At 48.5% G+C, this 15,002-nt stretch overlaps 1 protein-coding gene and 1 long non-coding RNA gene across 4 annotated transcripts in view; one reads left to right on the top strand and one right to left on the bottom strand.

Moving 5' to 3' along the window:
- The window catches only part of KAZN (kazrin, periplakin interacting protein), a 204,778-nt gene that overhangs the window by 105,129 nt on the left and 84,647 nt on the right, over positions 1-15,002 (top strand). Inside the window, exons 1-2 of one of the 2 annotated variants that reach the window (XM_048326398.1) lie at positions 11,783-11,878; positions 12,372-12,549. In XM_048326398.1, coding sequence (XP_048182355.1) covers positions 11,813-11,878; positions 12,372-12,549 — 244 coding nt within the window. In that variant the 5' untranslated portion in view covers positions 11,783-11,812. Of the gene's footprint in view, positions 1-11,782; positions 11,879-12,371; positions 12,550-15,002 lie in introns of those variants that run through there. The other variant, XM_048326397.1, reaches the window with a different exon arrangement.
- On the bottom strand, positions 7,686-12,446 carry LOC125337093. 2 transcript variants are annotated; one of them, XR_007207951.1, is made up of 3 exons: positions 12,338-12,446; positions 8,954-9,086; positions 7,686-8,287 (listed from the first exon to the last, which is right to left on the bottom strand). It is a non-coding gene; the product is annotated as an uncharacterized LOC125337093 (long non-coding RNA). The 2 variants fall into 2 exon arrangements; XR_007207952.1 differs by lacking the exon at positions 12,338-12,446 and adding an exon at positions 10,587-11,708.

Genomic DNA, 15,002 nt, shown 5'->3' with positions numbered 1-15,002 from the left:
TTCCATACCAGCATCCCCTCGGTGGCCTGTGTTTGAAGGAAATGCCCTGAAATCCAGTATCTGATCTTGGAAGCATCTTTGGGGCAAATGAAATTGTTGATAATTATTGATGGTGTGTAATTATGTTGCCAATACCACCTGCTGTCTCCATAAAGGAGCAGGGAACTGGTGCACCAGGGTGTGTTACAAATGCAAATTGACACAGGCAACCCTAATCTGACTATGGTGGGGGATAATTAAAAGGCACAGTTGTGTGTAAGAAGCTGATGGAGACCTGAACCTGCTCCAAGGGCTGGCTCCAAATCCCCTCCTCCTATCACTGAATCCAGGTTAAGGGGAATGTGTGCATGTCCTAATGCAATTTTCTCTCCTGTGCATCCTTATTGTCATAACCTGAGCCTCTGTTTCAGGGTCTTTTTCATTTACCAGCCCTTAACAGTTGGCTGTTTGTGCTACAGTCCGTGGGTGCAATGTGTAGATTCCTGCCTTCTGGTAAGCAACACCTGCCCAACTCCCAGCAGGGGTTTGACCTTGAAGTTACTCCTCCATAACCATAAAAAATTTGGTCCCTCATTGTGTTCCAGACTGAGGCAGGTAACAGAGAAAAATGATTTAGTGAGGATTGGTCTGGAAGTGTGGTCAGTCAGTGCTGGATCAAGCAGGGGTAGCCTGGCCTTGCTGTGGGGCATAGATTCATGGGGTGCTAAGTGACCAAGCGAAACAGGGTCTCCCTGTTGGAGAAACTGCTGCCTATCTCTCCCAAAAAGCCCAGAGGTACCTTTGGATGAGCTGGGAGCAACATTGCCCTGCACAGCTGCCACAGAGGGATGGGAAGGTGTTAACTGGTCTACTGAGCAGGGATGGGATTCCTGCTTCGGGGCCATGGAATCTGCCGGGGGAGGCAGTGGCCGTGGGTGCAGCTTCTGGAGCATTTAGAGATGCAAATGGGGAGCAGGGGAAGGGAGCGAGAGAATATAAGGATCCATTGTAAAGCCTAAAGGCACTGCTGGAATCTGAGCTCGGAGCGAGGGATGGAGTCTGTGCCAGAGGACTGCAGGCAGTAAAAAAAGCTTCAAAACGATGTTCCTGATGAACTTTAAATCCTTGACTCCATTTCAAGTACCCTGTGTGAACACACCCACATGAGGTGGTGCCATTCAGTGGATCCACTGCAAGTTTCTTAATGTGCTAAGAAAAATTAAGAGAAACTTTCTTGATTTTTCAGCCACTTCTTGCTGTTGACCTTGAAATTTGCCACCTGCCACATCAACCAGCCTGGTGAAACCTGTCCCACCTGTGTGTTTGCTAGGGATGGATGCAATTCCTGCAGCCTGGGACAGTGAACAGCACCCAGCATAGGAGCATCGCCGCCTTTTTATCTAACAAGTGCTTCAACAATATAAATATTTAAGTACAATAAACAATTATGATCAAGTTTCTTGGGTGACTGCACACAGCAAGTGAATTTGAAATTCATTTCCCATGGGTATTGAGGCTTCACATTCACTTTCTGTGGATGTTCATGCTAATAAAACTTCATTGCACAGAAAGAGAACACAAGAGGGATGCAAATATGACAAGGGCAAATTTGCTTAAGAGTTCAAATGAATATTCACAAACTTTTTATTATTTTTAAGTATTCATTCCTATTTGCTATAAAAAGATTATTTTATCTTTACTCTCCAAGCTCAGTGAAGCATGTTTGAGGTATAATGTGTATTTCCTTGTACTAATGGAAAGTTTTGTTACCAGCAAGTAAGGAGTGCTTTCAAAACGTGCTTTATCTTCAGGAAATGTCACTACTGAACCCACGTGAGTTACCAGCATCCTAATTAACATCTGTATTTCAACACATCTTGCACCCTAAGGCTAGGATCTCCCTGGTTTTTCCCTCCTTTAAAGCTGCAGATCTCAGATCCAGATCCTGACACCATTATTTTCCCCTGATTTTCCTTGCTCATCTTTCATCTCGCGCTGCCCTCGGTTAAGAGGATGCTGGAGATGCTTTTCCTTCACGCGAACTGAGGTCCCCTTTGGAAGGACTTGGGGGTCACCGTGGCTCCATTTTGCCTGAAGCAAAGGGAGCACAGTTTTGACATCTTCATTTGATTTCTGTCCTGGAATTGAAAGAAATGCAAATTAGTAATAATGAATATTTTCATTAAAAGTGTCTAGACATTACATCTGAGAACAGGATAATGATGCTTCTGCTTTATATAAAAAAGTCTGAAGTAGAGCCAAGATGATTTTTTTTTTTTTGTCAGAAAAGATAACATTTATTTTTTTAAAAAAAGTAATTTAGTGTAAGTGAAATTAGGGTAATTGCTAATTATGTTACTGCAAACGAGGCAGATCCTTATCTTGAGTCAAGCTGGTCTGGTGCAGATTATGAACCGTTACTTTTGTGAAGTGGCATCAGAAGGCGAAAAACATCCACAAAACAGTCCTAAGTAATTTCTTGTGCTTATCAAGACCCTTTGGATAGCGAGGGGTGTGATGTATGAGGGATGGAGCATCACTCCCTCTCATTGCAGGTCTAGCCTTAAATTTAGTCTGGAAACATAAATGTGGATGTTAAAATAGATATCATGGGTTTAATCACAGAATCCCAGAATGGTTTGGGTTGGAAGGGATCCTGAAGCTCATTTCATTCCACCCCCTGCCATGGGCAGGGACACCTTCCATTAGCCCAGGGTGCTCCAAGCCCCGTCCAACCTGGCCTTGGACACTGCCAGGGATCCAGGGGCACCCTGTGCCAGGGCCTCCCCACCCTCCCAGGGAAGAATTTCTACCCAATACCTTCCAGAGAGATAGAAAGATATCTTTACCCCTTTTCCATTTGTCTTCTGCTGTGTCAGAGCAAGCCCCCCTCCCCACACCTCAGCTCACATCTCCATCAGGTTTGAGGCCCCAGGTTTTTCCAGGCTTATTGTCCCACTCTGGGCCTCCAGCACTGTGACAAATGGCACTTAACACCCAACAAAACTTCATCCCAGGGTGCTCAATGGAACAGGTTTTATTCTCCATATGTACTGGAAGGAAGTTAATAATACAAAACCCACCCTGGAGACAAGTACTGAAGAATGAAGTCAGGAACCTTATAGGATAAACATATTATCCTCATACAAGCTGCAGTATGTGGGTATTGGAAAAATTAAATGCACTTGAATAGCTTTGCAGATATATATCTCTGTCTCCATAAAACCTACTGACAGTGAGCAAACACAAGAGCTTGGCAGTTGTCCTACTTGGTTTAATTGCCTTTGGTGGCTTTTATATCCATCACCTTCTTAAAATCCCTGTGTCAACAATCCTGGCATCTTCTTGTCCTGAAGACTTTGGGGTGACAGATGTGCTGGTACCCACAGAACCTCTTGCACCCACATGAGCCTCCCAACGTACTTAAATTTTTCTGAGGAATCCATCCAGCTGTGCTTTTTAAAAATTATTATTTATTTAGCCTTTGTGGGAGGGTGACGGGGGAATTACATATCTGCCCTGGCTTTCTCTGAGACCACTCATAGTGGTCTCTCTCCCCATCCTTCCCTGTGAGGGTGGGCAGGCAGGCCCTGGCACAGGGTGCCCAGAGAAGCTGTGGCTGCCCCATCCCTGGCAGTGTCCAAGGCCAGGTTGGATGGGGCTTGGAGCAGCCTGGGATAGTGGAAGGTGTCCCTGCCCATGGCAGGAGGTGGAACGAGATGGTCTTTAAGATCCTTTTAAAGGACTTTAAGGTCCCTCCAGCACAAACCACTCTATAAGAACATCAGCTTTTCCTTGGATACCTCTTGCTCCACCAAGCCATCATTTGAAGGCATCTCCCCGTTCTCTGGAGGAAACTTCCCCACTTTCACGAAAAGCTATTAATACAAATAATACTAATATTAATAAGTCTTACCTGCATTAGCAGAAGATAATGCTTCAATCCTTCTCTCTAGGAGGACTGAGCTCCTCCTGGCATTCCAGCTGATGACCAGTGCGATCCATCTGGGACCACAGATTGCTCCCAGCAGCAGCTGGGAGTCAGCCGCAGGGACTTGGGTCTGGCTGTGGCAGCTCACAGCTGATCAGCCTTATCTACGAGTTTTCCCCAAAGTGAAGGAAGTGATCAGGAAGCTGTGGCAGCCTTGGGATTCCCCCCAGCCATGGCTGGAGAGTGATCCTGCAGGCTGGGAGGTGGCTGGGAGGGAAGCCTGGCTGCATGGCCCTTCCCTGGGGCAAAAAGTAGAAAACGCAGGAATAATGGGAACCATTTGAGATTATTTTAACTGTCAGATATCAGAAGCAAAGTAAAATGCCCAAATGAGTTGACAGCAGCTCAATTTGATCCCTGCCATGAACTGACTTAGAGCCTGAATTTTTCAAAGGCTGATAATCGCCTTGGAATTGATTTTGTACCAAGATACTTTATCACACTAGTGTATTTGGTGTGGTTTGATGGGGGTTTTTTAGAAGTAATCTATGTCAAAGCTAAACAGACTTTATTAGAAGACACATGTTCCCTGCCCTTCTCTGGCTGGGTGTTCCTTTAGGGTAAACCATGGTGAGATGATGGAATTGTTCCTGATTTAACTGGAAAGCCTCACTCTGTTTCATGGGTTGCAGGTGCCCTCTCCCACTGCACCTTGGTCACACCCTGTTCCAGCCCATCTGCTCCTCAGTTTCCCCATCCTCTGAAATGATACCTGCAGTATTCTCCTACCTAACCCAAGAAAAAGAACATTTGTGAATTATCTGATGTAGAGGGATTTCTCTCAATCCTGGAAAAGTGCTTTTTTTCACAGAGTAGCTGACTCCAGCCAACCTGTGTTACAAACCCTTGAAGAAATGGATACCAGTACACTCCAAGCCCCAAATTCACAGAATCAAAGAATCCATACTGACACCTTAAAACATGACTGTAATTAAAGTAATATGTATATGTAGAAATATAACGTCATTTTTCAGCTGCCTTCTCAATGCTGAAACTTTATCTAGGTGTATTTTTAGGTCTTTCACAGGTTAGTGGGGAATGTAATTATAGGTTTGTAATCTCATGCAATACAGGATTAGTCCAACCTGCTGGTAGTATCTTGAATAAAAACAGGGAAAAGGGGAGAAAAAGGCTAGTTTTATTGTTCCACACTCCCTAGCACATTCTGCTGTTGTGAAAGGGACTGGTTTGGCAGCGGAGTGATCCCCAAACCAGGCGTGACCCAGGGTTGGTGCCATGGACAAAACAAGGGAGGGTGATGGCACTTACAGCAGAATGTGAGTTCCTTCATCTGAAATGAAAAGTGAAGGACTAAATTAAGTTTTACTCTTGTCTGGATTGGGCTGTTTGGTCCCTGAAACACCTGTGGGAATTTTGTGGATGCTCATGTGCTCCCTGCGTGCTGGGTGCCAATGGGGGACAGTGTGCTGTTGCATGTCAAACCCCTTCTCCATTACCATCTGGAGTTCTCCATTTCTGCATTTATTTTAGGATTATTTTAGAGGCCTGAACCACCCTTGAGATCTTGTCTCTCACTTACTTTACAAAATGATAATTAAAAAACCACATTTCTCTGGAGCACCTTCCATTCTCAGGATGCTCCAGCTGACCCTTCCCATGTGTTCTGCCCTGCAGCCCCTGTTTCCAGTTTTGTTTTCTGGGAAGGGAGCAAAGGGCTGCTCTTCCACTGGTTCTGCCGGTGGTGTTTATTGCCACAGCTGAAACAGATGGGTGCAAATATTTATTTCTGCCTCCTGCCCAAATTAGGACAGTGATCTTACCTGTAATCCATCAGGCGAAAGCATCTGGAGGGTCATGAAAATGCAAAGGCATCTGAGCTTCACCGTGCCTCTGCTAATGTCAAATCTTCATCGGAATTCACTTCCCAGGACAAAGGAGCTGTCAGATGAATGCTGATGCTCCATTAATGACAGGGTAGGGTGACCCACCCCGGCGTGTCATCATTGTTGCTGAGGGAAACACAGAGGCAAACCCATAATCACTTTTCCTGCATCTGTCCCCCTAACACCTGATTTAAGTATATATTTGTCTGCTGATTGATCACAGGATTTCTTTCACAGCACCTATTATCCTACTGAGTGCTTCACATTCTCCCTATTCACTGAAGTTTTCACACGATCCTCATCAGTGTCAGAACACGCAGTAAATAGGGGCTGCGAGGCCAATGTCTCTGCAGGCTCCCCATTCTTCCCTTCCCAAGAGGACAGAGGGTGTCTTGGAGTAAGTCAGCAGGACCTGATCTCCCAAATCACCTCAGCAGTTCTGAAAAAGCCCAACCACATCTTTGCTCCCTAATTTGTGATGGAGAAAGGAGGGGGAAATGGCATTTCATACAGACTTCATCTGAAATGACAGGACAAGGGGGAATGGCTTCCCACTGCCAGAGGGCAGGGTTAGACTGGATATGAGGAGGAAATGGATGGCTGTGAGGGTGAGGAGGCCCTGGCACAGGTTTCCCAGAGAAGCTGTGGCTGCCCCTGGATCCCTGGAATTGTCCAAGGCCAGGTTGGACAGGGCTTGGAGCACCCTGGGCTAATGGAAGGTGTCCCTGCCCATGGCAGGGGTGGAACAAGATGGTCCTTAGGGTCTCTTCCAGCCCAAACCATCCTTTGACTCTGTAGGAACTGCTCCTGGGTGGGGATTTCTGGGGTGGAGATCACCATAAATCAGAGGTATTTTGCAGGAAAGCAAAATGATCACAGCACGCCATCACTACTGTCTCTATGTGCCATGAAAGGGAGAACTTCATGCATAGTTTGCAGTGGAGAATGCGTGAAAACAGGAGGGTGAACCAGAGTTAATTTTTTGTCAAGGTTTGTAGATTGACTGGTGAGGTGAGGGTGGGGTCATCTTGGAAACGGCTCCAGCACATCAACCCTGCTTGAACATGCGAGTGTTAATGGCTTAATTCACCCTTCAGTTGCACAGACCAACCCCAGCCAGGTGGGAGATGCACAACAATTTATCTCTCTCACACGGTACATCACTGGGGAGAAACCCCCCCAAACTTGCACTGAATCCAAACGGTTTTATGTTTAGCAGAGACCCTGAACCTCCTGGGTAACCTGCCCTCGATAAGAAAGCAGAACCCCAAAAAATGTTTGAAGTTTTGGGTCCACTGCAGCGGGAGCTCATCACTGAGGCCGATACCTGCTCATGCAGAGCTGGCTGCTGACGTCTTCCCAATAAACATTTAAACACAGGCCGAGCACATACAGATTCAGGGACTGCTGTAATTCATTAAACAAATGTTGGGTTTAATAGCCCCGCGTCCAAAGCTGGTGCCATGGATGCGCTCAGCTGTGAAATATGCCATGGAAGTCATTCGTTTGCAAAGGGGTCTAGAAATCTGCTTCCTATTAACGTAAAATGGGTTTACTGCAGAAAAATCTCTGGGATCACATTTTTCTCTCAATTATCCCTTCTCAGTGGGATTCCTCGAGGTTTGCGCCGGGTAACTGAGATGTGTCTAAGCTGGGGGGTTTGGAGCTGAGGTTTGTTTTGATCCATTAAGCTTGTATCTCGCCGCAGTGATGTAATTCCCCCGGTCTGAGACACTTTATAAACATTAATGGGTTTGTTTTCATGGTCCCCAGGGACGCGCAGCACAGGAAGGTCGCCAGGACCATTTTACCCGCACAGATCGAGAGATGGGGAAATGTGGCATTGCAGCGTCATGGGGAGAAACAGAATATTCACTCAAATTTTTAATCTGTCCATCCTTAGCTCTGTTTAATTCAGTTTTAATAACTTATAAGTTAATAACTTTTACGTTAACAAGTTATTACAGCAGTGCCACATCAGCAAGGTTTGCATTAAGATGCTGCTGTATATCCCAGCCGAGGAAGGAAAGAGTTGGTGCTCTGTATTTTATGAGTGAGAAGGGGATGAAACACAGTTATAAATACACAAATTACATTGTGACCTTTGCAGAGGGGAAAAAAATTGTAGATATTAACAACCATTGTAACTTTGATGGGAATTACTTAGTGGAGATGTGCTGGAAGAGACTGTGGAACATGGGCCACGCTGTGCTTTTCCTGGGGATTGCTGCTGGAGTTGCTGGTCTCTTGGACTGGATTTTCTTGGTGATAAATGGCCATACAGATGCCTCTGGTGATATTTGGAAGGGGCCAGTTGGAAGCTGGCCCTACAGTATGCCAGGGCAGAGCAAACCTGAGGCACGGATCAAAAATCCCGCTTTGGATATCTTTTTCCCATCACAGAAGGTCCATTTTCGAGTATGTGCTGAACAAAGCTGGTGATACTCACAGCCCTTTCAGCTGGGAATTGTTCCTGCAAACAGAGATACATGCAGCAGATGAGAAATTAATGTAAATATACAGACAGAAGGCAATTTTTTTGGAGGAAGTGAGGCAGAGGCAGATAAAAAGCGATCAGCAGAATTTACATAAGCTTCCCCATCACAGAGGTCATCATTCTGCAGGATGACACATGGAAATTCATTTTTATTAAATTCTGGATGATTATTTAATTGGAAAAAGAAGGATTTAATTGAATCAAGTCAAAGGGCCCTATTAGATTACGTTCAACCTTAACACAGAAGGCTTTTCCCATTTAGTTAAACTGGTTCCTTTGCATATTGTACATATTAAACTATAAAAAGTGGTAATCTGAATAGCAAATTAAAGGGTTTGGAAGGCCTGAATGGTACTCATGTGCTTCTCAGCCCTTTTTCATCTTCTAAATCTTCTCATATTCCCTTTACTGCACTCCTTAGGTTGCAACAAGAGCAAAAATGAAGGGTAGAACTCTCAAATCTTCCTCCATCCATGTTTATTCCATTGATGTACTCTTGAGGAACAGCCTGCCTGGATGTGATGACACTATTAGAACATGCTGCCCAAAACTGAGGGTGTTTTCCAGGTTTTCAAGGCTCCCCTTGCAGCACCTGAACAGATGCTGCAGTGTAGTAAGTTTGAATGAAGATTTGTGACTTACTGACATCGACTCAGGTTTCCTTTGTGTCCTTAGGAAATATTCCCAATCTCTTTATGCCTCATCTACACGGCCAGGGACTCCCATCCCCTGGGGACACAGACTCCCTGCAGAGCTGCCAACCTCCTGGTAAAAGCTGGAAGAAAAAAAATTTTTAAAAAATCATCAAAGCAATTTTGGGAAAAAATATGTTTCTAATTTTGGGACTTTAATTTCCATTTTTTCTTAATTTAAAACTAGTGGGAGAAAGAGAATGAGGCACAATTCATTTCCTAAAGTTTCGTTTCATCCCAATTTTGAGGTTTCCAGCAAAGGTTTGGCCTTCTGACAGGGAGCTGGTACAACCCAGCTGGGCTGGGAATGCCCCATCCTTGTGCCTTTTCCTCTGGCTGATATTGCTGGATTGCTGTGACACTCTGTGTTCCTTCCAGGTGGAAGCTCAGAGAAATCAAATTCTGCTCTGAGAGATCGAAATCAATTTTAATGGATCCAGCTGTTCCCCAGTAAGGATAGGAGGAGGCATGGGAAAAGGGAGAAAATTTCCAGGAGATATTCAGGGGATTTCAGGGGGACTTGAAAGTAGTAAGGAAAGTTTTTAAAGCGAGGTTTTTAATTTACCCATGAGGCCACAACCAACTCTAGGACACATTTTCTAAATAATCATGTGCTAATGTAGAAATTCTCTTAGTCAGTAAATTTTTAAAAATCCAGCTCTGACAGTGCAGCAACTCAACCAGTCTATTATTAAGGTTAGATTGAGTAAGAAACATCATCTGGAATTTGCCTCAGCAGCTAAATATGTTCTTGGAAAGTTCAAATCAGCTTTAACCTGATTTTTAAATGATAAAAATAATGTGCCAGTACTTTAAAGCCAAGTCCCTTTTTGCTGAAGCTTTACTTTTTTTCAAGTGCAATGAGTAAGTTTTGCATATACGGTATTGGGATTGCACGCTCAGGTTATCTGGTTACATACATAATTCTCTCATTTGCAAACACAGTTTGCAGCACATACTCATGCAAATTAGGTATGAAACTGGGCATTTATCTTGATTAGAATTCAGTTTCTTTAAATACTTAAAGAACTTTATCTCATTTGGGGATAGCTGCAGAGATGATGGAGAAAGAATTTCAAAAATTGCTCTTATTCTCCTTGCGGATTTTTTGTTGGCCCTCTGGGAATTCATTCAGGAAAACAGACCTTTCCACTGATACTCTGAGTGCCCTGGCCCAGCACCTAGGTTGGGTTGCAGACACTGCTGGAAGCCCTCAGTCAGAAATAACTGTCCCTTGCAAAAGCCACTGTACCATTTCACTGAATAAATGCTAAATTTTCTCTGTTTTACAATATCCAGATGGATTGATCCAGGGGGATGTAAGGCCTGGATGCCACTTGACAAGGACTCAATCCTTTTGACTCTTGGAGAGCTGGTTGTCCCCAGGATCCAGATCAGACCTGAGGTTTCAGGGGATCTAGGCTGCTCTTGTTTATGTTTTTCAGCAGACTGACACAGCAGATTTACCCCATTTCTGTCCCCACAAGCTGCCTGGGGACTCTGCACACCAAACCCTCTGCTCCTGCAGAGCCCCATCCCTGCAGTTCCTGGATGTGTGGGATGGTGATGTGCTCCTGCTTTACCTCATCTCAAGCCTCTCCTGGAGCCATCCCTGCAGGTCTCAGGAACAGGAGCCCTTTTTTATCCTTTTTACTGCATTTTGAATTCGGGCTCTGCAGTGCCAGTGGTGCTGCAGAAGGATACCCTGAAGTTCAGTGAACTGCTCCAAATTCTCAGCTTGTTCAGCCAAAAGCCTGAATTTAGGCAAATATCAGAAGGTTTAGCAAACTGTGCAGGGCTGTTTCTCCCCTTTCCTTATGGCTCATGATTTTCTCTGACTTTCCCCTTAGCAAGAGTCCTTGTTCACCGTCCCGGCTCCTCGCTGTGCTTCCCACACCCACTCCTGTTTCTGTGAGGCTCCCACCCCACTGCCATGGGGGCTCCTGCCCAGTTCCTAAACCCATTTGTGAACTTTTCCAGGTACGGGTGGCTCAGGTGACAACTCACAGCACGGCTGCCTGCAGGTTTGGGATGTAGAGATGGATTGGGGAGGTACAGCCACATGGGCCATGGTCTCCAAAGCATCCCTATCTATGGGGCTTGGAACAGCCTGGTGTAGTGGAAGGTGTCCCTGCCCATGTCAGGGGATTGGAATGAGACTGTCTTTAAGGTCTTTTCCAATGCAAATCACTCTGTGATTCTATAATTTCACTTCAGTGAGGATGAAGCCATCTGCACAGCTGCCACGGGCAGGGTGGCAGCTCTGCAGGCTTGCTGCAGCCCTGGCAAACACACAAGTGGATCCCTCTGAGGGATGGATAAGGCACAGGGAAACATCGGCGCTCCCTCTAGCAGTCGCCAGCGAATGGATGATACCAATAATTCTCGATTTTTCACCCTGGGTTCATGCCACGCGAACCGCCAGTGTAAGAGCTCTCGCACTAGTACTGCTGCAGTGGTGACAGCGCTCAGGTGGCTCTTTCCCTCCGCCCCAAAATCTTTCCAGGGGGATTTTTGGAGCCCGTTTTCCTCCACCTGCTGCAGGCAGCTGCTGGGCACGGCCACTCTCAGGGTGAACCTGAACGCAGTTAGCAGAACGGCTCTTCATTAGTGGCATTCCGAGCTCACCGCGGGCACTGCAGCATCCTCGCAGCACCCCTGAACTTCCCGGGGGGCTGGGGGGGTGGATCTCGCTCTCAGCGCGGCGCGGGCGCCGCAGGGTCCCCCGTGCCCCCGCCCCGCACGGGAGGGACCCGCCCCGCCCCGCCCCACCCGCCGCAGCCGCGCACCCACCGCGCACCCACCGCGGATGCCCTCGGCCGAGCCGCGATCGCCTCCGTCGCGGCCCTGCCCGGGCTGCCGGGGGGGGCAACAGGTAGGGGGTACCCCCACCCCCCCCGCACAACCTGTTCCCCCTGGTACTCCGTCTGCACAGACCCCCGCTTTCCTTTGCACACTCCCTTGCAGAACCCCTCTCCCCTTTTCGCTCCCCTTGCACAGCCCCCTCCCCTCCGCACACTCCCTTGCATAGCCCCTTCCCCCTTTGTCCCCCCTTGCAAAGCCCCACTCCCTTTGCACCCCCTTGCACACATCCCCTTCCCCTGTACACCTCCCGCTCTCACAGTCCCCCTCCCCTCTGCACCCCCTTGCACAGATCCCCCTCCCCTTTGTCCCCCCTCGCAGAGCCCCCCCCTCTCACCTCCCCAGCCCCCTCCCCTCGCGCCGCCCCCTCGCGCCGCCCACTCCCCTCTCGCTGCTCCCCTTCAGGCAGCCCCTTGCCCCCCCTTGCCCAGCACAGCCCCCTGCCCGCCCCCCCCGCTGCTCCCTCTCTCACCTCTCTCTCTCCTCCTCTTCCTCCCTCCCCCCAGGCCAAAATCCTGCACATGATGGACGACAACAAGCAGCTGGCGCTGCGCATCGACGGGGCGCTGCAGGCGGCGGGCCAGGAGGTGACGGCGCTGCGCGCCGAGCTGGCGGCCACCGGCCGGCGCCTGGCCGAGCTGGGCAGCGACCCGGCCATGGAGCACGGCCCGCACGGCGCGCAAGGTGGGTCCCGCCGCGGGCAGGGGGCGAGGGGGGTCAGGGCAGCGAGGGGGGTCCCTCCCGGCCGCCGCCTCCGCTCGGTGTTATTGTTCATTGTTTATTTTTGGGGGTGCCCGGCTCGTCCCGTCGGGCCGTGGTTGCGGGTTCCCCGCTGGGTTCGGAGCCGGGTTGTTCCCTGCTGCGGCTGCTGCCGGCGCCTCGCTCGGCTCCAGCAGCCCCGGCACGAGGAGGGACCCCCCCGCCCCAAATACTCACTGCCCCCCACATCCTCCCGCCACCGTCACCACCCCCTCTGTTCCCATCCCCTCGCCGCTCCTTGCCCTGGGGTCCTCCCCGGCCGGCTCTCCCCGGTAATCCCGCGCCCACAGCCCGTTTCGTAATTCGGTAGGAAAGCAGCCATGTTACCGCCGCGATCCGCGCTCCGGCCCCGCCGCTCCCCCGCTGCCGCCGGCCCCGCGCTCGGCCCGGCCCGGGGGTCGGGGGCTGCCGGGCTCGGTCCGTGCACGGCGGCCGGAGCCCACCGCGAACAGCCGGCACCCCCGGCACGGTCGGGGGTAGGCTCGGACAGCCCCTATGCGATGCGCACACCCCCTCTGCCCCCCACATCCCTGAAAAGTTATCTCCATGCCTCGGGGCCGAGCGTGGAAAGCCGGGTGCAGGGGGAGCGGGAAGAGACTTTGTGTGAAGGTTAAGGAACTGAGTCCGAATCGCCCCTGTAGTGCTGGTGGTGCTCTCGCCAAGATGAAATTCTGTTTCCTGCTAATCAAAGTGTGTTGCCATCACTGATACGTTTGTATTTGAACACTTTTGTATTTGAACGCTTATATTTCTCAAATGATTACAGGCTTGCATGACAATTTACCCTGAGCAGCCTTGTTGTCAGAACAAAAATAATGCGAGCCCTCCCCTTTCCCCATAACTGAATTTACACCTGTGTGATAAAAACGTCAGTAGCTGTTATTTACTCGTTACTTATTTACTGTATCTCTTGGTAGGGTGGTTCGGCGCTATTTTAAATAACAGTAGCGTTTTGGTGAAGCTTTTCAAAGGTAGCGTAGCGCTTGGCGGGGCATAGTTGCTGCCGGCAGGATGTAATCATGGAATTACAGAATCATAGAACGCTTTGGGTTGTAAACGATGTTAAAGATCATCTTGTTTCAACCCCCCTGCCATGGTTGGAACTGATGCGATTGCATCGCCGGTGTGTTGTTGTTCGTGGCATTAATGCAAACTGATTTAGAGGGATTAATTAGTGGATTTATTCCATCCAGCTTGTATTTCACTGTTTTGGTTGTGGGGGTGTGGGGTGTGAGTTCCACTTACTCAGCTGAGCTTCCTGGTGGCTGTGGGGATGTAGGAAGTGAAGTTACCTGTGTGGCCAGGGATATTCTGAACTGCTGTGCAGAGGTGCCTGTTGGGATAATCTCAGCCACACTCTGCTGTACACCACAGCCAGGCTACTGAGGCTCTTGCTTTTATAAAAATCTGCTGAAAGGGCAAAAGGAGGATGCCAGCCTCCGTCCTCCCCTGTGGAGCAGGGGCATCAGGAATGCAGATGGTGACACGCTGTACAGGGCATGCATGTGGAAATGCAGGCTTCCAGCCAGAAAAGCAGGTAAAATCCTTTGGCTGCTCATGCTCGCATTGATTTCTGTGTGCCTGTTCAGTGTTTGGTTTCGTTTCCTCTCCAGGACACTTCAGGGGAGATGTATGTTTCTGCAGCATGTCCTGGCAAGGGACAGGGGTGTATGTGGTTCTCTGAGGGTTAGGGCTTTTTTGTTTTGTTTTGTTTTCCTCAGAGGTTTTCTAATCTGTTGAGCGATGAAAAAACTCCTCTTTATGTTCCTTTGCTATCAGCATGCTGAAAAACAGTTGGAACACTGTAAAGGTGCCAAAGAAATGCGCTCCATTCCCCAAAGCCTGCATGTTTCTGCTTAATAATTCTGATTACACGTGCTTTGGAGTTGTGGCATCCCTGTGCCGGGTGGAAAAGAGTGGCTCCACCTTCAGCTGGGTGGGAGAGTGGTACCTGCAGCGACTGCTGAATCTTCCCACTCTTTAAGCTGGGAAATTTGGCTCAGCATGCTGATGACTAGGAGTTAGGAGAAAGGACGCTTCCCCAGCGAGGTGTGACTCCATGGTCTTGTGGCTGTGGATGAGTCTTTGTCTTTCCCCATTAATTTAATAAGCTATTATTAAAATTGTGATATATCCAGCCCTGTACCACTGGTGTCGTAACAGAAGCCAATCAGTTAAGTGTAAAATTGTATTTGAGGAGTGTTTTGTCTGTCATGCTTAGCAAGGAGAAGGGGGAGAGTATTTGATCTCCACAAAACCCGCTGAGTAGATTCACTCTGCTTTGTGTTTCCTCCCTAAGTTTGGTACTATTGTTTATATGCTGCCATAAATGCTCTCCTACATCACTCTGTGTTTGTGTAGACAGGCCCAAGATATCT

The sequence above is a fragment of the Corvus hawaiiensis genome, chromosome 22 (genome assembly GCF_020740725.1).
Source record: "Corvus hawaiiensis isolate bCorHaw1 chromosome 22, bCorHaw1.pri.cur, whole genome shotgun sequence".
Lineage (NCBI taxonomy): Eukaryota > Metazoa > Chordata > Aves > Passeriformes > Corvidae > Corvus > Corvus hawaiiensis.
Note: the sequence above shows the minus strand (reverse complement) of the source record. Positions and strands in the feature narration are given on the sequence as shown.